The 14,768-nt window shown below is 47.9% G+C and overlaps 1 protein-coding gene across 1 annotated transcript in view; it reads right to left on the reverse strand.

The window, feature by feature from the left end:
- LOC132394735 (zinc-binding protein A33-like) overlaps nucleotides 1-7,491 on the reverse strand; it is a 31,299-nt gene extending 23,808 nt beyond the window's left edge. Inside the window, exons 1-5 of the mRNA XM_059971131.1 lie at nucleotides 7,030-7,491; nucleotides 6,808-6,903; nucleotides 6,166-6,399; nucleotides 2,784-2,806; nucleotides 2,569-2,687 (exon numbers count right to left, since the gene is read on the reverse strand). Of these exons, the coding sequence (XP_059827114.1) occupies nucleotides 2,569-2,687; nucleotides 2,784-2,806; nucleotides 6,166-6,399; nucleotides 6,808-6,903; nucleotides 7,030-7,440 (883 nt within the window). The 5' untranslated portion in view covers nucleotides 7,441-7,491. The remainder of the gene's footprint in view (nucleotides 1-2,568; nucleotides 2,688-2,783; nucleotides 2,807-6,165; nucleotides 6,400-6,807; nucleotides 6,904-7,029) is intronic.
- Nucleotides 7,492-14,768: the final 7,277 nt, after the last annotated feature.

A 14,768-nucleotide genomic window follows, 5' to 3' on the forward strand; every position in this document is an offset into this window, starting at 1 on the left:
AAACGGGACTCTGGCACTCTGCCCAGTGCCGTGAACAAGAGAGCAAGGAGAAATGTCGTCGTTATTGGGGATTCCATTGTGAGGGGAACAGACAAGAGATTCTGCGAGCCGGACAAGGATACCTGAATGGTCTGTTGCCTCCCTGGTGCCAGGGTACAAGATATCTCGGATCGGGTCCAGAGTATTCTCAGGAGAGAGGGCGAGCAACCAGAAGTCTTGGTACATGTTGGTACCAATGACATAGACAGAAAAAGAGAGGAGGTCCTGAAGGAAGATTACCGGGAGCTAGGAAGAAAATTGAAATGCCGGACCTCCAGAGTAATAATCTCAGGATTACTGCCAGAGCCACGCACTAATGATTGTCAGAATAGCAGAATTAAGCAGATGAATGTGTGGCTAAGTAACTGGTGCAGGGGACAGGGCTTCAAATTCTTAGATCACTGGGATCTATTTTGGGGGAGGCATGACTTATACAGAAACGATGGGTTACACCTGAACTCAAAGGGTACTAATATCCTGGCGGGATTGTTTAATATAGCTGTTAGGGAGGGTTTCAATTGAGTTGGCAAGGAGAAGGAAACCAGGATGTTATGGTCGAGGAAGAGGAAAATAGAAATAAGTCAAGGAAATCCTGCTGTTCAGGAGGATTTAAACTAATGTGGCAGGAGGGTGGGAACAAGGGCAGAGAGACAGAGGGGTGTAAAATGAGGGTAGAAGCAAAAAGTAGTAAGGTGAAAAGTAAAAGTGGCAGGCAGGCAAATCCAGGGCAAAAATCAAAAAGGGCCACTTTTCAACAGAATTGTATAAGGGCTAAGAACGTTGCTAAAACTAGCCTGAAGGCTTTGTGTGTCAATGCGAGGAGCATTCGTAACAAGGTGGATGAATTGAATGTGCAGATAGTTATTAATGAATATGATATAGTTGGGATCACAGAGACATGGCTCCAGGGTGACCAAGGATGGGAGCTCAACATCCAGGGATATTCAATATTCAGGAGGGATAGACAGGAAAGAAAAGGAGGTGGGGTAGCATTGCTGGTTAGAGAGGAGATTAACGCAATAGAAAGGAAGGACATTAGCCTGGAGGATGTAGAATCGATATGGGTAGAGCTGCATAACACTAAGGGGCAGAAAGCGCTGGTGGGAGTTGTGTACAGGCCACCTAACAGTAGTAGTGAGGTTGGGGATGGCATTAAACAGGAAATTAGAAATGCGTGCTTTAAAGGAACAGCAGTTATAATGGGTGAATTCAATCTACATATAGATTGGGTGAACCAAATTGGTAAGGGTGCTGAGGAAGAGGATTTCTTGGAATGTATGTGGGATGGTTTTCTGAACCAACATGTCGAGGAACCAACTAGAGAGCAGGCCCTTCTAGATTGGGTATTGAGCAATGAGGAAGGATTAGTTAGCAATCTTGTCATGCAAGGCCCCTTGGGTAAGAGTGACCATAATATGGTCGAATTCTTCTTAAAGAAGGGTAACTTTGAAGGTATGAGACGTGAATTAGCTAAGATAGACTGGCAAATGATACTTAAAGGGTTGACGGTGGATATGCAATGGCAAGCATTTAAAGATCGCATGGATGAACTACAACAATTGTTCATCCCAGTTTGGCAAGAGAATAAACCAGGGAAGGTGGTGCACCCGTGGCTGACAAGGGACATTAGGGATAGTGCCAAGTCCAAAGAAAAAACATACAAATTAGCCAGAAAAAGCGGCACACCTGAGGACTGGGAGAAATTCAGAGACCAGCAGAGGAGGACAAAGGGCTTAATTAGGAAAGGGATAAAAGATTATGAGAGAAAGCTGGCAGAGAACATAAAAACTGACTATAAAAGCTTTTATAGATATGTGAAAAGAAAAAGATTGGTCAAGACAAATGTAGGTCCCTTACTGTCAGAAACAGGTGAATTGATCATAGGGAACAAAGACATGGCAGACCAATTGAATAACTACTTTGGTTCTGTCTTCACTAAGGAGGACATAAACAATCTTCAGGAAATAGTAGGGGACCGAGGGTCTAGTGAGATGGAGGAACTGAGGGAAATACATGTTAGTAGGGAAGTGGTGTTAGGTAAATTGAAGGGATTAAAGGCAGATAAATCCCCAGGGCCAGATGATCTGCATCCCAGAGTGCTTAAGGAAGTAGCCCAAGAAATAGTAGATGCATTAGTGATAATTTTTCAAAATTCTTTAGATTCTGGATTAGTTCCTGAGGATTGGAGGGTGGCTAATGTAACCCAACTTTTTTAAAAAAGGAGGGGAAGAGAAACCAGGGAATTATAGACCGGTTAGCATGACATTAATGGTGGGGAAAATGCTAGAGTCAGTTATCACAGATGTGATAACAGCACATTTGGAAAGCGGTGAAATCATCGGACAAAGTTGTAGGGTGATTGGAGAGTCCAGGTGAGATAGAAGGCAGATGGTGTGGGGAGGCGGAATGATGTGAGAAGCTGAGATGTGATAGGTGGAAGAGTCAAAGGCCTAAAGAAGAAGGTATCTGATAGGAAGTATCACTTAAAATTGTTCACAAACGTGGAGAAAGGAAACTGTAAATGTTTACCTCGCTTAATTGTATCAGACATTTCTCTCAACGTTGTGTTCAACAAAAAGGGGTGATCGAATTTTTCAACAGGTAGGGCGCCATTTGTCACTGTCAGCACCTGGACATCATCACTGATCCTGTAAATATTACACAGCTGGTCATAAACTGAGCATCAGTGATATTTGAACTATTTTACAAATCCACACTGTGTTTCAGTAAAGACCATGTCCTACCTCCTCTTCCGACGAGCTTCCTCCTGAAATAAATAAAACACAGATCTCAATTGACTGACGGTGTGCATCCCAATATCATGAATTTGAGCCAAGTTATTGAAATTTCCCACCTCCCAGCTCTCTCTCACTGACACACACGGAGAAAAGGGAGACCGTAACAAGGGGCACAGAACCCGGGAGAAAGTTGATAATTATCTCATAACTGACAGGACGGAAGTTGGAGAATTAAGGGTTATGGGGAAAAGGCAGGTAGGTGGAGATGAGTCCATGATCGATAGGATCAGACATGATCCTGTTGAATGGTGGAGCAGGCTCGATGGTCCAGATGGCCTACTCCTGCTCCTAATTTGTTAGGGTCTGGTCCGGAGCCCGCATTCCAGGTCTTGCTCCGGTCCGCAGGCTTCGGGATCTGGGCCTTGAAGCCAGCCCTCCTGTCACACAGAGCCATTGGATCATCTTGGCTTAAGGAGGTACACCTGTTGCCTATTAGGGGGCAGGTGTTTATAAGGGGTTCGGGGAGTGAGCCTAGTTGTGGGGTTGTCCTGCTCTGAACCTGGACTGCTGGCTCTAAATCCTGGCTGTGCCCTGCTTGGAATCCTGCTCTGCCCTGGTTGCTGGACTGTTCTGTATATGCTCTATCTGGTTGGTCTTGTTCCCCTGCTTCTCCTGTGTGCTGGTCCTGCTGTTCTGCTTTATTCTCCTTGCTTGTGCTGCTATGCTGTTGGTTGCCTTTCCCAATTTACCGGTGTATCACGGTAGTCCTGCTGCTCACCCTGGATGCAGTTTCCTTCTGATCCCTTGCCTCTGTCGGGCAGGTCCAGCTGGACTGCTGCTACCTGGTGGGGGGTTCTGTCCCTTCCAACCTGTTGCCTCTGTCGGGCAGGTCTGGCCAGACTGCTGCTGCCTGGTGGGGGTTTCTGCCCTTTCCACCTATTGCTACCTAAGGGTTGTACCCTGCACCTGCCCAGGTGTCTGTGACTGGCCTGGTGGGGGTTTCTGCCCTTTCCACCTATTGCTACCTAAGGGTTGTACCCTGCACCTGCCCAGGTGTCTGTGACTGGCCTGGGCCTCTGTGTTTCTGCCTGGGAGGTGGCCCTGCCTGGGATCCATGCAGCCTGCCATGAGGAATCCTCCTGCCTGCCTCGCCTGAACTCTGGGATCCTCCTGCCTTCCTCGCCCCTCACATACCATGGCATCCCCATGCTGTCCTACCCCTAGTACTTCAGTGTCTGCGTCCTGCATTTGGGTCCAATCCTGCCCCTGTTCCTGACATAATTCTAATGTTCTTATGGAGTTCTGGCACTGTTGCCAGCAGTGGTGATAGGTGGGAGGTTGCTTGTGAAGCAGAGAAGTTGATAGCAGAAGAAGGGTTGAAAGACCTCTCTATTGTGTGAAATGGGATATAATCCGATGAAGAATAAATCTGAAAAAGAAAGGCAGTGCAATTGTCTGTAAAACAACAAACCTGTTACAAGCTGGATGTACAGTCTATTAAAAAGTATTCACTTGTTTTCATCTTTTACTGTTTTAAAACATTATTTCACAGTGGATTTAATTTGGCTTGTTTAATGCTGATCAGAAGAAAAACTCTTTTGTGGCTCAGTGAAAACAGATCTCCACAAAGTGATCTAAATTAATTAAAATACAAAATAATTAATTGCATTAGAACTCATCCTCCTTTAATACAACACAGCAAATTATCACTCGTGCAGCCAACTGGTTTTAGAATTCACATAATCGTTTCAATGGGGATCTGTTTTTAGAGACCTGTGTACAGTGAAGGTGTTTCAATTGATTGTAGTAAAAATACACCTGTATCTGGAAGCTCCAACTGCTGGTGAGTCAGTACCCTGGCAAAAACTACACCATGAAGTCAGAAGAACACTCCAAGCGACTCTGCGAAAAGGTTATTGAAAAGCACAATTCAGGAGATGGACAAAGAGAATTTCAAATTCACTGAATTAAGTCAATCATCAAGAAATGGAAACAATATGGCACAGCTGTAAATATGTCTAGAACAGGCTGTCAACTGAATGACCATGCAAGAAGGACTAGTGCCGGAGGCCACCAAAAGACCTATGACAACTCTGGAGGAGATACAAGCTCCAATGACTGAGAAGGGAGAGACTACATATACAACAATCGTTCACCCGTCACAAAGAGTGGCAAAGAGAAAGCCGAAAGCCACTGTTGAAGAAAACCTCCTGAAATCTGAGCAAGAGTTTCCAGAAGGGACACGGGAGACTCTGAAGTCAGCTGGCATGAGGTTCTATGGTCTGATGAAACCAAAATTGAGCTTTTTCGGCCATCAGTCTAAATGCTATTTTAGGCGCAAGGGAAAAACTGCACATAATCAAAAACACACCCTACCGTGAAGCGGGTGGTGGCTGCATCTCGCTGTGGGGATGCTTCACTGCAGCAGGCCCTGGAAGACTTCTATGGTAGAGGATAAAAAGATTGCAGCAAAATACAGGGAAATCCTGGAGGAAAACCTGATGTATTCTGCAAGAGAACTGTGACTTGGGAGAAGATTTGTTTTCCAGCAAGACAATGACCCCATGTATAAAGCCAAAGCTACACAGGAATGGCTTAAAATGAACAAAGTTAATGTCTTGGAGTGGCCGAGTCAGCGTCCAGTCTCAATCCATTGAGAACTGTGGCTGGATTTGACAAGGGCTGTTCACTCACGATCCCCGTGCAGTCTGACAGAGCGTGTGCAGTTTTGTAAAGAAGAATGGGGAGAGATTGCAGTGTCCGGATGTGCAAAGCTGATAGAGACCGATCCACACTGGCTCAAGGTTGTAATTGCTGCCAAAGATGCATCTACTAAATACTGACTTCAAGGGGATGAATTTATTTTGTTTGATATTTCTAATTAATTTAGATTAATGTAGAGATCTGTTTTCACTTTGAGACAATGAAACATGAAAAACAATGAAACTTCCAATCTGGGGGAGGGGGGGTGGTGAATACTTTTTACAGACATTGTGGATGTTTAATCTGATGTGTGGGTCACAATGTGAAATTCAACCTCAGTTCCCACTGATCGACAGAGTGACCCTCACACCCACCACACCAGACACACTCACAGCCTGTGACTGTAACTGGGTGTTACTCTGAGTCTCAGGGGATATTATACGTGGGAATCACAGAAACGATCACCGGCTCAGTGCTCTGATCAGAGTAACTCATTCCCGAGAAGGTTGCAGACTGTCCTGTGATGTACGAATGTTGTGGGAGGCCGGTTTGGGGAACACAACAGTCAAAACATCTGTCACGTTTAAATATGTTTACAATAATAGTATCTGTAAATACCACACTGAGTTAAAATACATCATTTTGAGACAGTGCACTTTTACAGAAACAAACTGAAATCTCTCACCATGAGGAATGTCACATTGTCTTGTTGATCCATCTGTTCCTGTAACTTTGACATTTTCTCCCGGATAGAAATTAAATTCTCTTGAATCTTTTGAAGATTTTTCTCCATCGCATTCAGAATCCTCTCCTCCTCTTCCCTGAGATCTCGGAGTGCACGCTGCTCTTTCTCGGTGATAATGCGGCGCAGTTCATCAAACTGGGATGTGATGTGGGACTGAACACTGTGTGACTGTTCCTGTTGAATGAAAGGAGAGGCTAGTTTATTATTTGGCTGTAAAGTATTTCCCTGTGACATTGAAGGAGACCATTCAGCCCACTGACCCTATGCTATTTCTCAGATATTCACTCCCATTCATTCACGTCTCCCTGAAACCGATTCTTCCTCACTGATCCATCAACTCCCACCTGGTTCACAGACCACCCGCCATCACAGGGTTAATTACAGCCCCGAATTATACATTCATCTAGATTTCTTGGCAATGCCGGCCCACTGTGATCTCAAGGAGAACATGCAAACTCCACGCGGAAAGCACCAGAGGTCAGGATCGAACCCAGGTCTCTGGAGCTGCGATACTCTGCTACTCGGCATTAAAGGAAACAAAACTACACAATATCATTGGAAATCCTGCTCAGGAAGCCTCACCCGAACTGCAGAAACCTTCTCTTTCTGTTGCCGCTCCACGTCCTCGAGCTCGCGTTTCTTTTCTGTGAGAGAGTCTAACGCAGATTTAACCCGTTCCTGGGAGACAGAGAGTGAAGGAATTAGACAATAAAGATGCAGTGCTGAGTCGAGCCAATTGATTGTCATATACAAATAAATATAAAATGAAAAAACATCAGGTAATCAAAATCGGTTTGATTTTACCTTATAGTCTTCAACAGCTTCTTTAATCGGCAGGAAGCGGTGCTCCCTGTGTTCCCGCGAATCTCTACAGATCAGACAGAGCAGTTTCTTGTCCGTCTCACAAAACAGCTTCAGTTCTTCCTCGTGTTCCTCGCAGTGAAGTTTACTTTCCTTCCCTTTGAGATTCAGGTTTAGTTTTCGAGCTTTCTCAGACAGATTTGCCAAGGCCCGATTGATCCTGAGGCTGCGGTCTGCAAACTCCTCTCTACATTCCGGGCAGGAGTTTCTCTCCTCCCTTTCCCAACACCGAGTGATACAGGAACGGCAGAAGTTGTGTCCACATTCCAGTATAACCGGATCGGTGAAGAAATCCAGGCAAATGGGACAAATTACCTCCTCTGTCAAACTTTCGAACTGAACTTTGGAAGCCATGCTAACTCCCGGTACTTCCGGGTTCAGGGTCCTTTCACTTTCGGGGAGTTGCTGAACCCTGCGGTACCGGGGGTGTCCACTAGAGGCGCTGCGGTCTCGGGATTGTCCACCGGGGCGCTGCGGTACCGCGACTGCCCACTAGAGGCGCTGCGGTCTCGGGATTGTCCACCGGGGCGGCGCAGTACCGCGGTTTCCCACTAGAGGCGCTGCGGTCTCGGGAATGAACGTTGTGTTGTTGCCGGTGAAACCGCTTCACTGGGCGTGTCTGGAGCTCCTCGCAAACAGCCACCGGACTCAGCGGCGAGAAAAACACTTCTCCCACTCTCTGTATCTCTAGGGTAGATATGACTGGGTCCCCTGACCCGAACCCCGATCTGTGTGACTTGCTGTTCCCATGCAATCACCCGGCGGCATAAATACACTGCATACGATTATAATGAAAGATATTAATGAATGTTTATCAACTAAACAGTTATCAAAGAAAAGAAACACAAGGGCCCATCATAAATTGTACGTAAGTTGGTGCTCATCCTGAAGTTGTCTTTACTCACACGTTGGACCCGCGGTCTGTGTGAAACCACACACCACCTTCCGAATGTCTCTCGAAATCCATCTCGAACAAACGGACTCTCCCTCGGGAGCACAGGTCCCTTCTCCCTGAAGCCATTCAACTCCATGAACAACATTGTGCAACGGGGACGGCATCCTCAGTCACCTTCCCTCCTGTCTTCTCCCAGCTCCCGCCATAAAGACCTCGACCCACACCAGTGTCCGCACAAAAACCTCTCCGCCCGGCCTTCTCTAGAACCTTCTCCCGATTCCACCATCCTGATGGGCTGACACAACATTTCCAAGTTGAACGTCAAAGCCCCTTATCTTAGCTCAAACCCAAACAGGCCAGAAAGCAGAGCAGACTGATCTTCCGAAATGAAACACCGACAGATATCGGTAAAAATCTGAACCAGGGCGTTATCCACGTCCTCAGTGGGAAGGAAACGCTGCCATTTCCACCTGAGGGTGGGATCAGAATCACATTAGACAAGTCGGAAACTTGGCCATAGACTGCCCAAGGCCGGCAGCAAAATGAGGTCATGGGGTAAACACCCCATCCTGTAAAAACAGTGAACGTCAGCTGAATCTCCAAAGACCTCATCCCTGGGACAGGAAGGACCTTTGCCTGGGAGACGATTGAAGTCGTGTGGGGAAAGGATAAGCCACAGGGCTGAACAACCTTCGGCCCAGGACAGAGGCCTCTGGGGAGCCGCTGTTGCGGCTGGAGCCCCAGTAGGTGTGATGGGATTAAGAAGAACATGAAGGGGTCATTCAAAGGCAGGACCAAAACAGAGGAGAGGCACAAGAAATGCAGATGATAGAAGCTCTAGTAAGAAACAAGATGCTGGAGCAACTGGGTGGGTCAGGTAGCATCTGTGGAGAGAAATGATCAGTCAAATTTCCGGGTCGAGATCTTTCATCTGGGCCGTCTCAACCCAAAGTGTCGATTGTCCATTCCTCCTGAAAAATGCTGCCTGGCCCGTTCAGTTCCTCCAGCAGCTCTTTTTTTACTTTTTTCTCCAGGTCTAAAGAGAGTCAGACTGGGGTGTAAAATGGTGGTTAAGTAAACATTTAAAGCAACTGTTAAATTAGTTCATGCTACGAAACCGGGATGTGAGGAGAATATTTTGCGGTGGGGAGACGGGTGGTGACCTGTGGCTGCAGGAAAAAGGCACTGGACTGGATGTTATATGTCACCGGGTGGAAAGCATTCAGTTTTTCAGTGACGTTCTGCTTTCCACGGCCCTCCCTGACTTCACCCATTTCCGTCCCGGCTCCGATGGAAATCCTGGTCTCCCTCACTCTGGACACAGACCACAAGTTGCATTCTTTTTTATATCAAAATAAACTTTATTCACCATAACAATATTCTCGGTGTTCTTTTACATTCATTAAAACTGATCAGACCGTTGCCACTCATGTGACCCCTGGGGTGGTTCACTACTACAATAATAGAGAGGCTTCCTCACCCAATCCGGCCCCGCCCTGCCCAGTGGCAGAGGAACCCTGTCCGTTTTCCTGAGCGTCCTGGGAACAGCCTGAAGATCAGTGTCACTCGGCTGCCGTGGCACAGGCCCTCGCATCTTTCTCCACGTTCTCTTCACCGTCCGCAAAGAGCTGAGAGACGGTCTCATCTCCACTGCATCAATCTCGGGGCAGCGCGCTGAGGGAGTGATGCTCCGGTGTGCAGCAAGGATCAGACCGGGAGGGCTCCTCTCACCGCCGGCCGGGCGAGGTCTTGGTGAGATCTGCTGATCGTCCGGACTGTCGCTCAGGGAACCACCGCACCGGGTACATCCAATCGTTGTCCTGCAGTAACTGCGGGGCATTCCGTGCTGACCGCTGCCTGATAGACCTGTGGTCAACGTGCTGGTCTGAATGAATGTAACCCATTTCATTAACACAGGGTTCACATCGAGAGTGCGATGCAGCTACAAAAGGTAGTGGATTCGGCCCAGTACATCACAGGGAGAGCCCTCCCAACCACTGAGCACACCGACATGAAATGCTGCCGTAGGAAAGCAGCGTCCATCATCAGAGATCCTCACCACCCAGGCCGTGCTCTCTCCTCGCTGCTGCCATCAGGCAGAAGGTACAAGAGCCTCAGGACTCGCAGCATCGGGTTCAAGAAGAGTTACTAGCCCCCAAAGATCGGGCTCTTCAACAATAGGGGATAAATACTCACACCTGCCCGTCCATTGAGATGGTCCCACAACCAGAGTCACGCAGTGAAAGACTCTTTACCCTGTCATTTCATCTTCTTTATTTATTTGTTTGTATTTGTACAGTTTGTTGTTTTCTGCACACCGTTTCATCTGTCATTGATCCTGTTACTATTGTATAGATTTTCTCAGTGTGGCCGCAGGAAATTAAATCCCAGGGTTGTATGTGCTGACATTTCGGAACTCTGATGATAAAATGGACTTTGAGCTCGAGTTTCGGGAACTTCGTTCTCAGCCACACTCACAGCCAATCAGCGAGCAGTGTTGGGAGAGGCCGCCTCTCATTGGCTGCGGTCGGGGCCAGTGGGCGGGACGCAGAGCGCCCGGAACGGAACGCGGTCCGGTGTTGGAACCGGGACCGACTGGACCCGGGGCGAGGCCGGAGATCGGGGGCAGCTCCTCGGGCAAAGGTGCAACACGGGCCGGGGTTCCGACTGCGGAGATGGAGAAACTGGCGGGATTCGCATGAGATGGTTCAGGTGCACGGAGGGTGCCCGGCCTTTCTCCCCGGTGGATCGGGGCCTGTTGCCCGCAGCTGCCTCCGAAACCCGCCTCCTGCCGCCGGGAAACCGGAGCTGCCCCGCAGCGACTGCTGACGGATCTCTGGTTCCCTCACCTCTCTCCTGTGCAATCCGGTAGACTGAGGGCGAGGGTGAACGAGACAGGAGCCGGCGTGGCCATTCGGCTCCTTGCGCCGGCTCTGCCCTTCACTCGGAGCATGGCTGATCTTTGACCTCAGTGCCACTTTCCTCCCAAGTTCCCGTCATCGCTGAGCCCCTAAACTTGCCGTTTGAATTTAAAAACCTCGTGGAGACACTTCCAAAGGTTCACCACACTGAGGGTGAGGAAATCTCTCCTCATCAGACTTGCTGAGGTGGCCTCTCATCTCCAGTCTCTGACCCCCAGTTCCACACCCACAGGGGAAACATCAACCTGTCAATGTTCTGTGAGACTGTGTCTGTGCCAGTGAGACCACTGATTTCTCTAATTGTGAGACAGTCCTGGTCAGTATAATCTCTCTCAGGTCACGACCTCAGCCCCCAAATCAATCTGGGAAACCTTTTCATTCCCCTCATCCCACAGGCTGACTCTGGGAGGGAGACCGGACCTGTACACAGTGTTCCATGTCCGCTCTCACCAGGACCCCAAATACCTTCAGAGGAGATCTGTATTCTTGTATTCAAACCTTCCTTCCCATTCAGTGCTCTCCATCGAATATAGAACTCCACAGTGAACAGATGCACCCCCTCAGACGGGAATTGAAAGGGCAAATGTTCCCACAGTTAGAGCCTCAGGCCGAGAGCCTCTGAGTGGGCAGAGAGGCACCAGGGGGGTATGTGGGAGCCGGAGCCCAGCTGTGTGGTTTGTGTGTCAGAATCAGGTTCAATATTTCCAGCATCAGTGGTGAAATGTGTTGTTTTGTGCCAGCAGGACATTGCAATACACAGTAATAAAAACTATAAATTACAATGAGAATATATTAAAATACATTTAAAAAGTAATGACAAGAGAGAGGGAAAATACTGAGGAGGTGTTCGTGGGTTCATTGTCCGTTCAGAAATCCGATGGTGAGTGGAAGAAGCTGTTCCTGAAATGCTGAGAGTGTCTTAAAACCATAAGACATAGGAGCAGTAGGCCATTCAGCCCATCGAGTGTGCTCCTTCAATCATGGGCTGATCCAATTCTTCCAGTCATCCCCACTCCCCTGCCTTCACCCCACACCCTTAGATACCCTGGCTAATCAAGAAAAGCGCATCTCTTTCTGCCTTAAACACACCCAATGACTCGGCCTCCACAGCCGCTCGTGGCAACGAACTCCACAGATTTACCACCTCTGACTAAAGAAATTTCTCCGCATCTCAGTTCCAAACTGACGTCCTTCAATCCTGAAGTCGTGCCCTCTTGTCCTAGACTCCCCTACCACGGGAAATAACTTTGCCATAACTAATCTGTTCAGGCCTTTTAACATTTGGAGTGTTTCTGTGAGATCCCCCCTCATTCTCCTGAACTCCAGGGAATACAGCCCACACACCCACAAACATATGGGGAAAGAAATTCCTCCTCACCTCTGTTCCGAAGAGGAGTCCTTCCAATCTGAGAAGGTGACCACTGGTCCCAGACAGCCCACGACAGGAAACACCCTGCACATCCACTCTGACTCAGCTTTGGATGATGGAGTCTGAAGCAACAAACAAAAATCTGAGGTGGAAAGGGTCTTGGGAGTCCTGGTGTAGGATTATTTAAAGGTTAATTTGCAGGTTGACTCTACGGTGAGGAAGGCAAATGCAACGTCAGCATTCATTTCAAGAGGACTAGTGTATGAAAGCAAGATGTGATGTTTATGAAGCGTTGGTGAGGCTCATTTGGAGTATTGTGAGCAGGTTTGGGCCTCTTATCTCAGAAAGAATGTGCTGAAACAGAGAGACTTCAAAGGAGGTTCCCAAGAATGAACGGCTTGTCACAGGAGCTCTGTGTCAGCGTTCACTGAATTCAGAAAATGAGGGGTGGCCTCATTGCAACCTTCAAATGGTGAAAGGCCTTGACAGAGTGCATGTGTGGAGGATGTTTCCTGTGGTGGGAGAGTCGAAAACCAGAAGACACAGCCTCAGGATGGAGGGGCGTCCTTTCAGAATGGAGATGAGGAGGAATCTCTTTCGCCAGAGGGTGGTGAATCTGTGGAATTTTTTGCCACAGGCAGCTGTGGAGGTCAGGTCTTTCTATTTAAGGCAGAGGTTGATAGATTTTTGACTGGTCTGGACATGAAGGGATACAGGGAAAGGGCAGGAGATTGGGGCAAAGAGGAAAATTGGATCTGCCAGGTTGAAATAGCCGAGCAGACTCGATGGGCCATTGAGCTTCTGTATGTGATGGTCATACGGTATGTTCAAATGTTAATTAAACACCTTCACTGTCCACCATCTGCAAGTTCACTGATCAGCTCACCCACATTCTCATCCAAATCATTAGCGTATTAGACTGTATATCAGATCATAAAAGAAATAGGATGATGTGATTAATTGTTTGATAATTAGATGAATATGATTTCAGCAAGACCTGTTCAAATTCACCTTTTTCCTTCTTCCCTGAGGAAAATGTTTCTCTTCAGCTCTTCAATATTTTCCACTCTCACCTCACATCCATAAAATTACCGACCATGGCACCACCCTCTGCCTCCTGTCACAAACAAATGTTTTATCCCCACAAGGATCTCTCTGAGTGCTGTGGTGATGTTCTCCCTGATCAACATCACAACTCCCCTCCTCTCCCACCCCCACTTCTGTCACGTCCTTTGTATCTGTAGCACAGTGAGGTGGTTTTGATCTTATTCAATGGGAGAGCAGGTGTGAGGGGCTGAACAGCCTCCTCGCTGCTATTTCTGATGTTCAGAGCAGTGAGCAGACTGAACTGAGGGAGGATGGAAGGGGTCAGGGAATGAATAGAGGTGTAGAACAGGAGGGTGTTCCCAAGTGAACAGACACCTGGCAAGTGAGCGGCTTTAAAACTGAGTTTGTGAAGGCTCAGGATCAGCCTGTCCTTGTTAGAGTGAATAGCGAGACTGGAGGGATGAGGGAACCCTGGCTGATGAGGGTCATTGAGGCTCTGGTCAGGATGGAGTCATGTCTCAGGGGAAAGAGGCTGAGCTCCTCAAGGGGTAGAAGGGGTGTGGAGAACACTAAAAAGGGAAACGCAGATGGACATGAAGGGGACATGAGATAGCTTTAGCAGGTCAGGTAAAGGTGATTCCAAACAGATTCTGTGAGTCTGTGGAAAACAAAAGGGTAACTGGTGAGGGAATATGCCCCTTGAAGGATCAGTGTGGTCATCAATGTGTGGAGACACAGCAGATGGGTGAGGTCTGAAATGAATACTTCTCATCTGTATTGACTGTGGAGAAGGTGACGGAAGCTGGGGAATTCCGGGAGGAGAATACGAATGTCCTGAAACATACCGACATTACAAAGGAGGCTGGCCAGATTAAACACAGAAAACTGAATAAATCCCGGGGTCTGGCCCAGTGTATCGTCTGACAGGGTGGGAATCCAGGGAAGAAATTGCTGGGTCCCTGGTTGTGATATTTCAAACACTGAACACAGAACAGTACAGCACAGGAACAGGCCATTCTGCCCACGCTGTCTATGCTGACCATGATGTAATCACATTTGCCTGCAAATGACCCAAACCCTCCACTCCCTGTCTGTTCATTTCCCTGTTTAAATGTCTGTTAAACATCACGATCGTATCTGATTCCACCACTCCCCATCCCGGCCGCGCATTCCAGGAAGATACCACTCATTGTGTCCAAAAACATTCCTTGAACATCCCGGTTCAACTTTGACCCTCTGACTTTAAAGCTTTACCCTCCATGTAGTGTCCTCGGGGAGATTACACTGACTGAGACTGTCTGATAATTAGAAGAATAGGAGGTGTTCTCACTGGCAAAGACACAGTCTCACTGGGTATTGACAGGGTAGAGGCAGGAATGATGTTTCCCCTGGGTGGGGTGTGGAACCAGATTTCTGGATTTAAGGGGAAGAGAAGATGGGATGGTGCAGG

This window comes from Hypanus sabinus, chromosome 5 (genome assembly GCF_030144855.1).
Source record: "Hypanus sabinus isolate sHypSab1 chromosome 5, sHypSab1.hap1, whole genome shotgun sequence".
NCBI classification, from domain to species: Eukaryota; Metazoa; Chordata; class Chondrichthyes; order Myliobatiformes; family Dasyatidae; genus Hypanus; species Hypanus sabinus.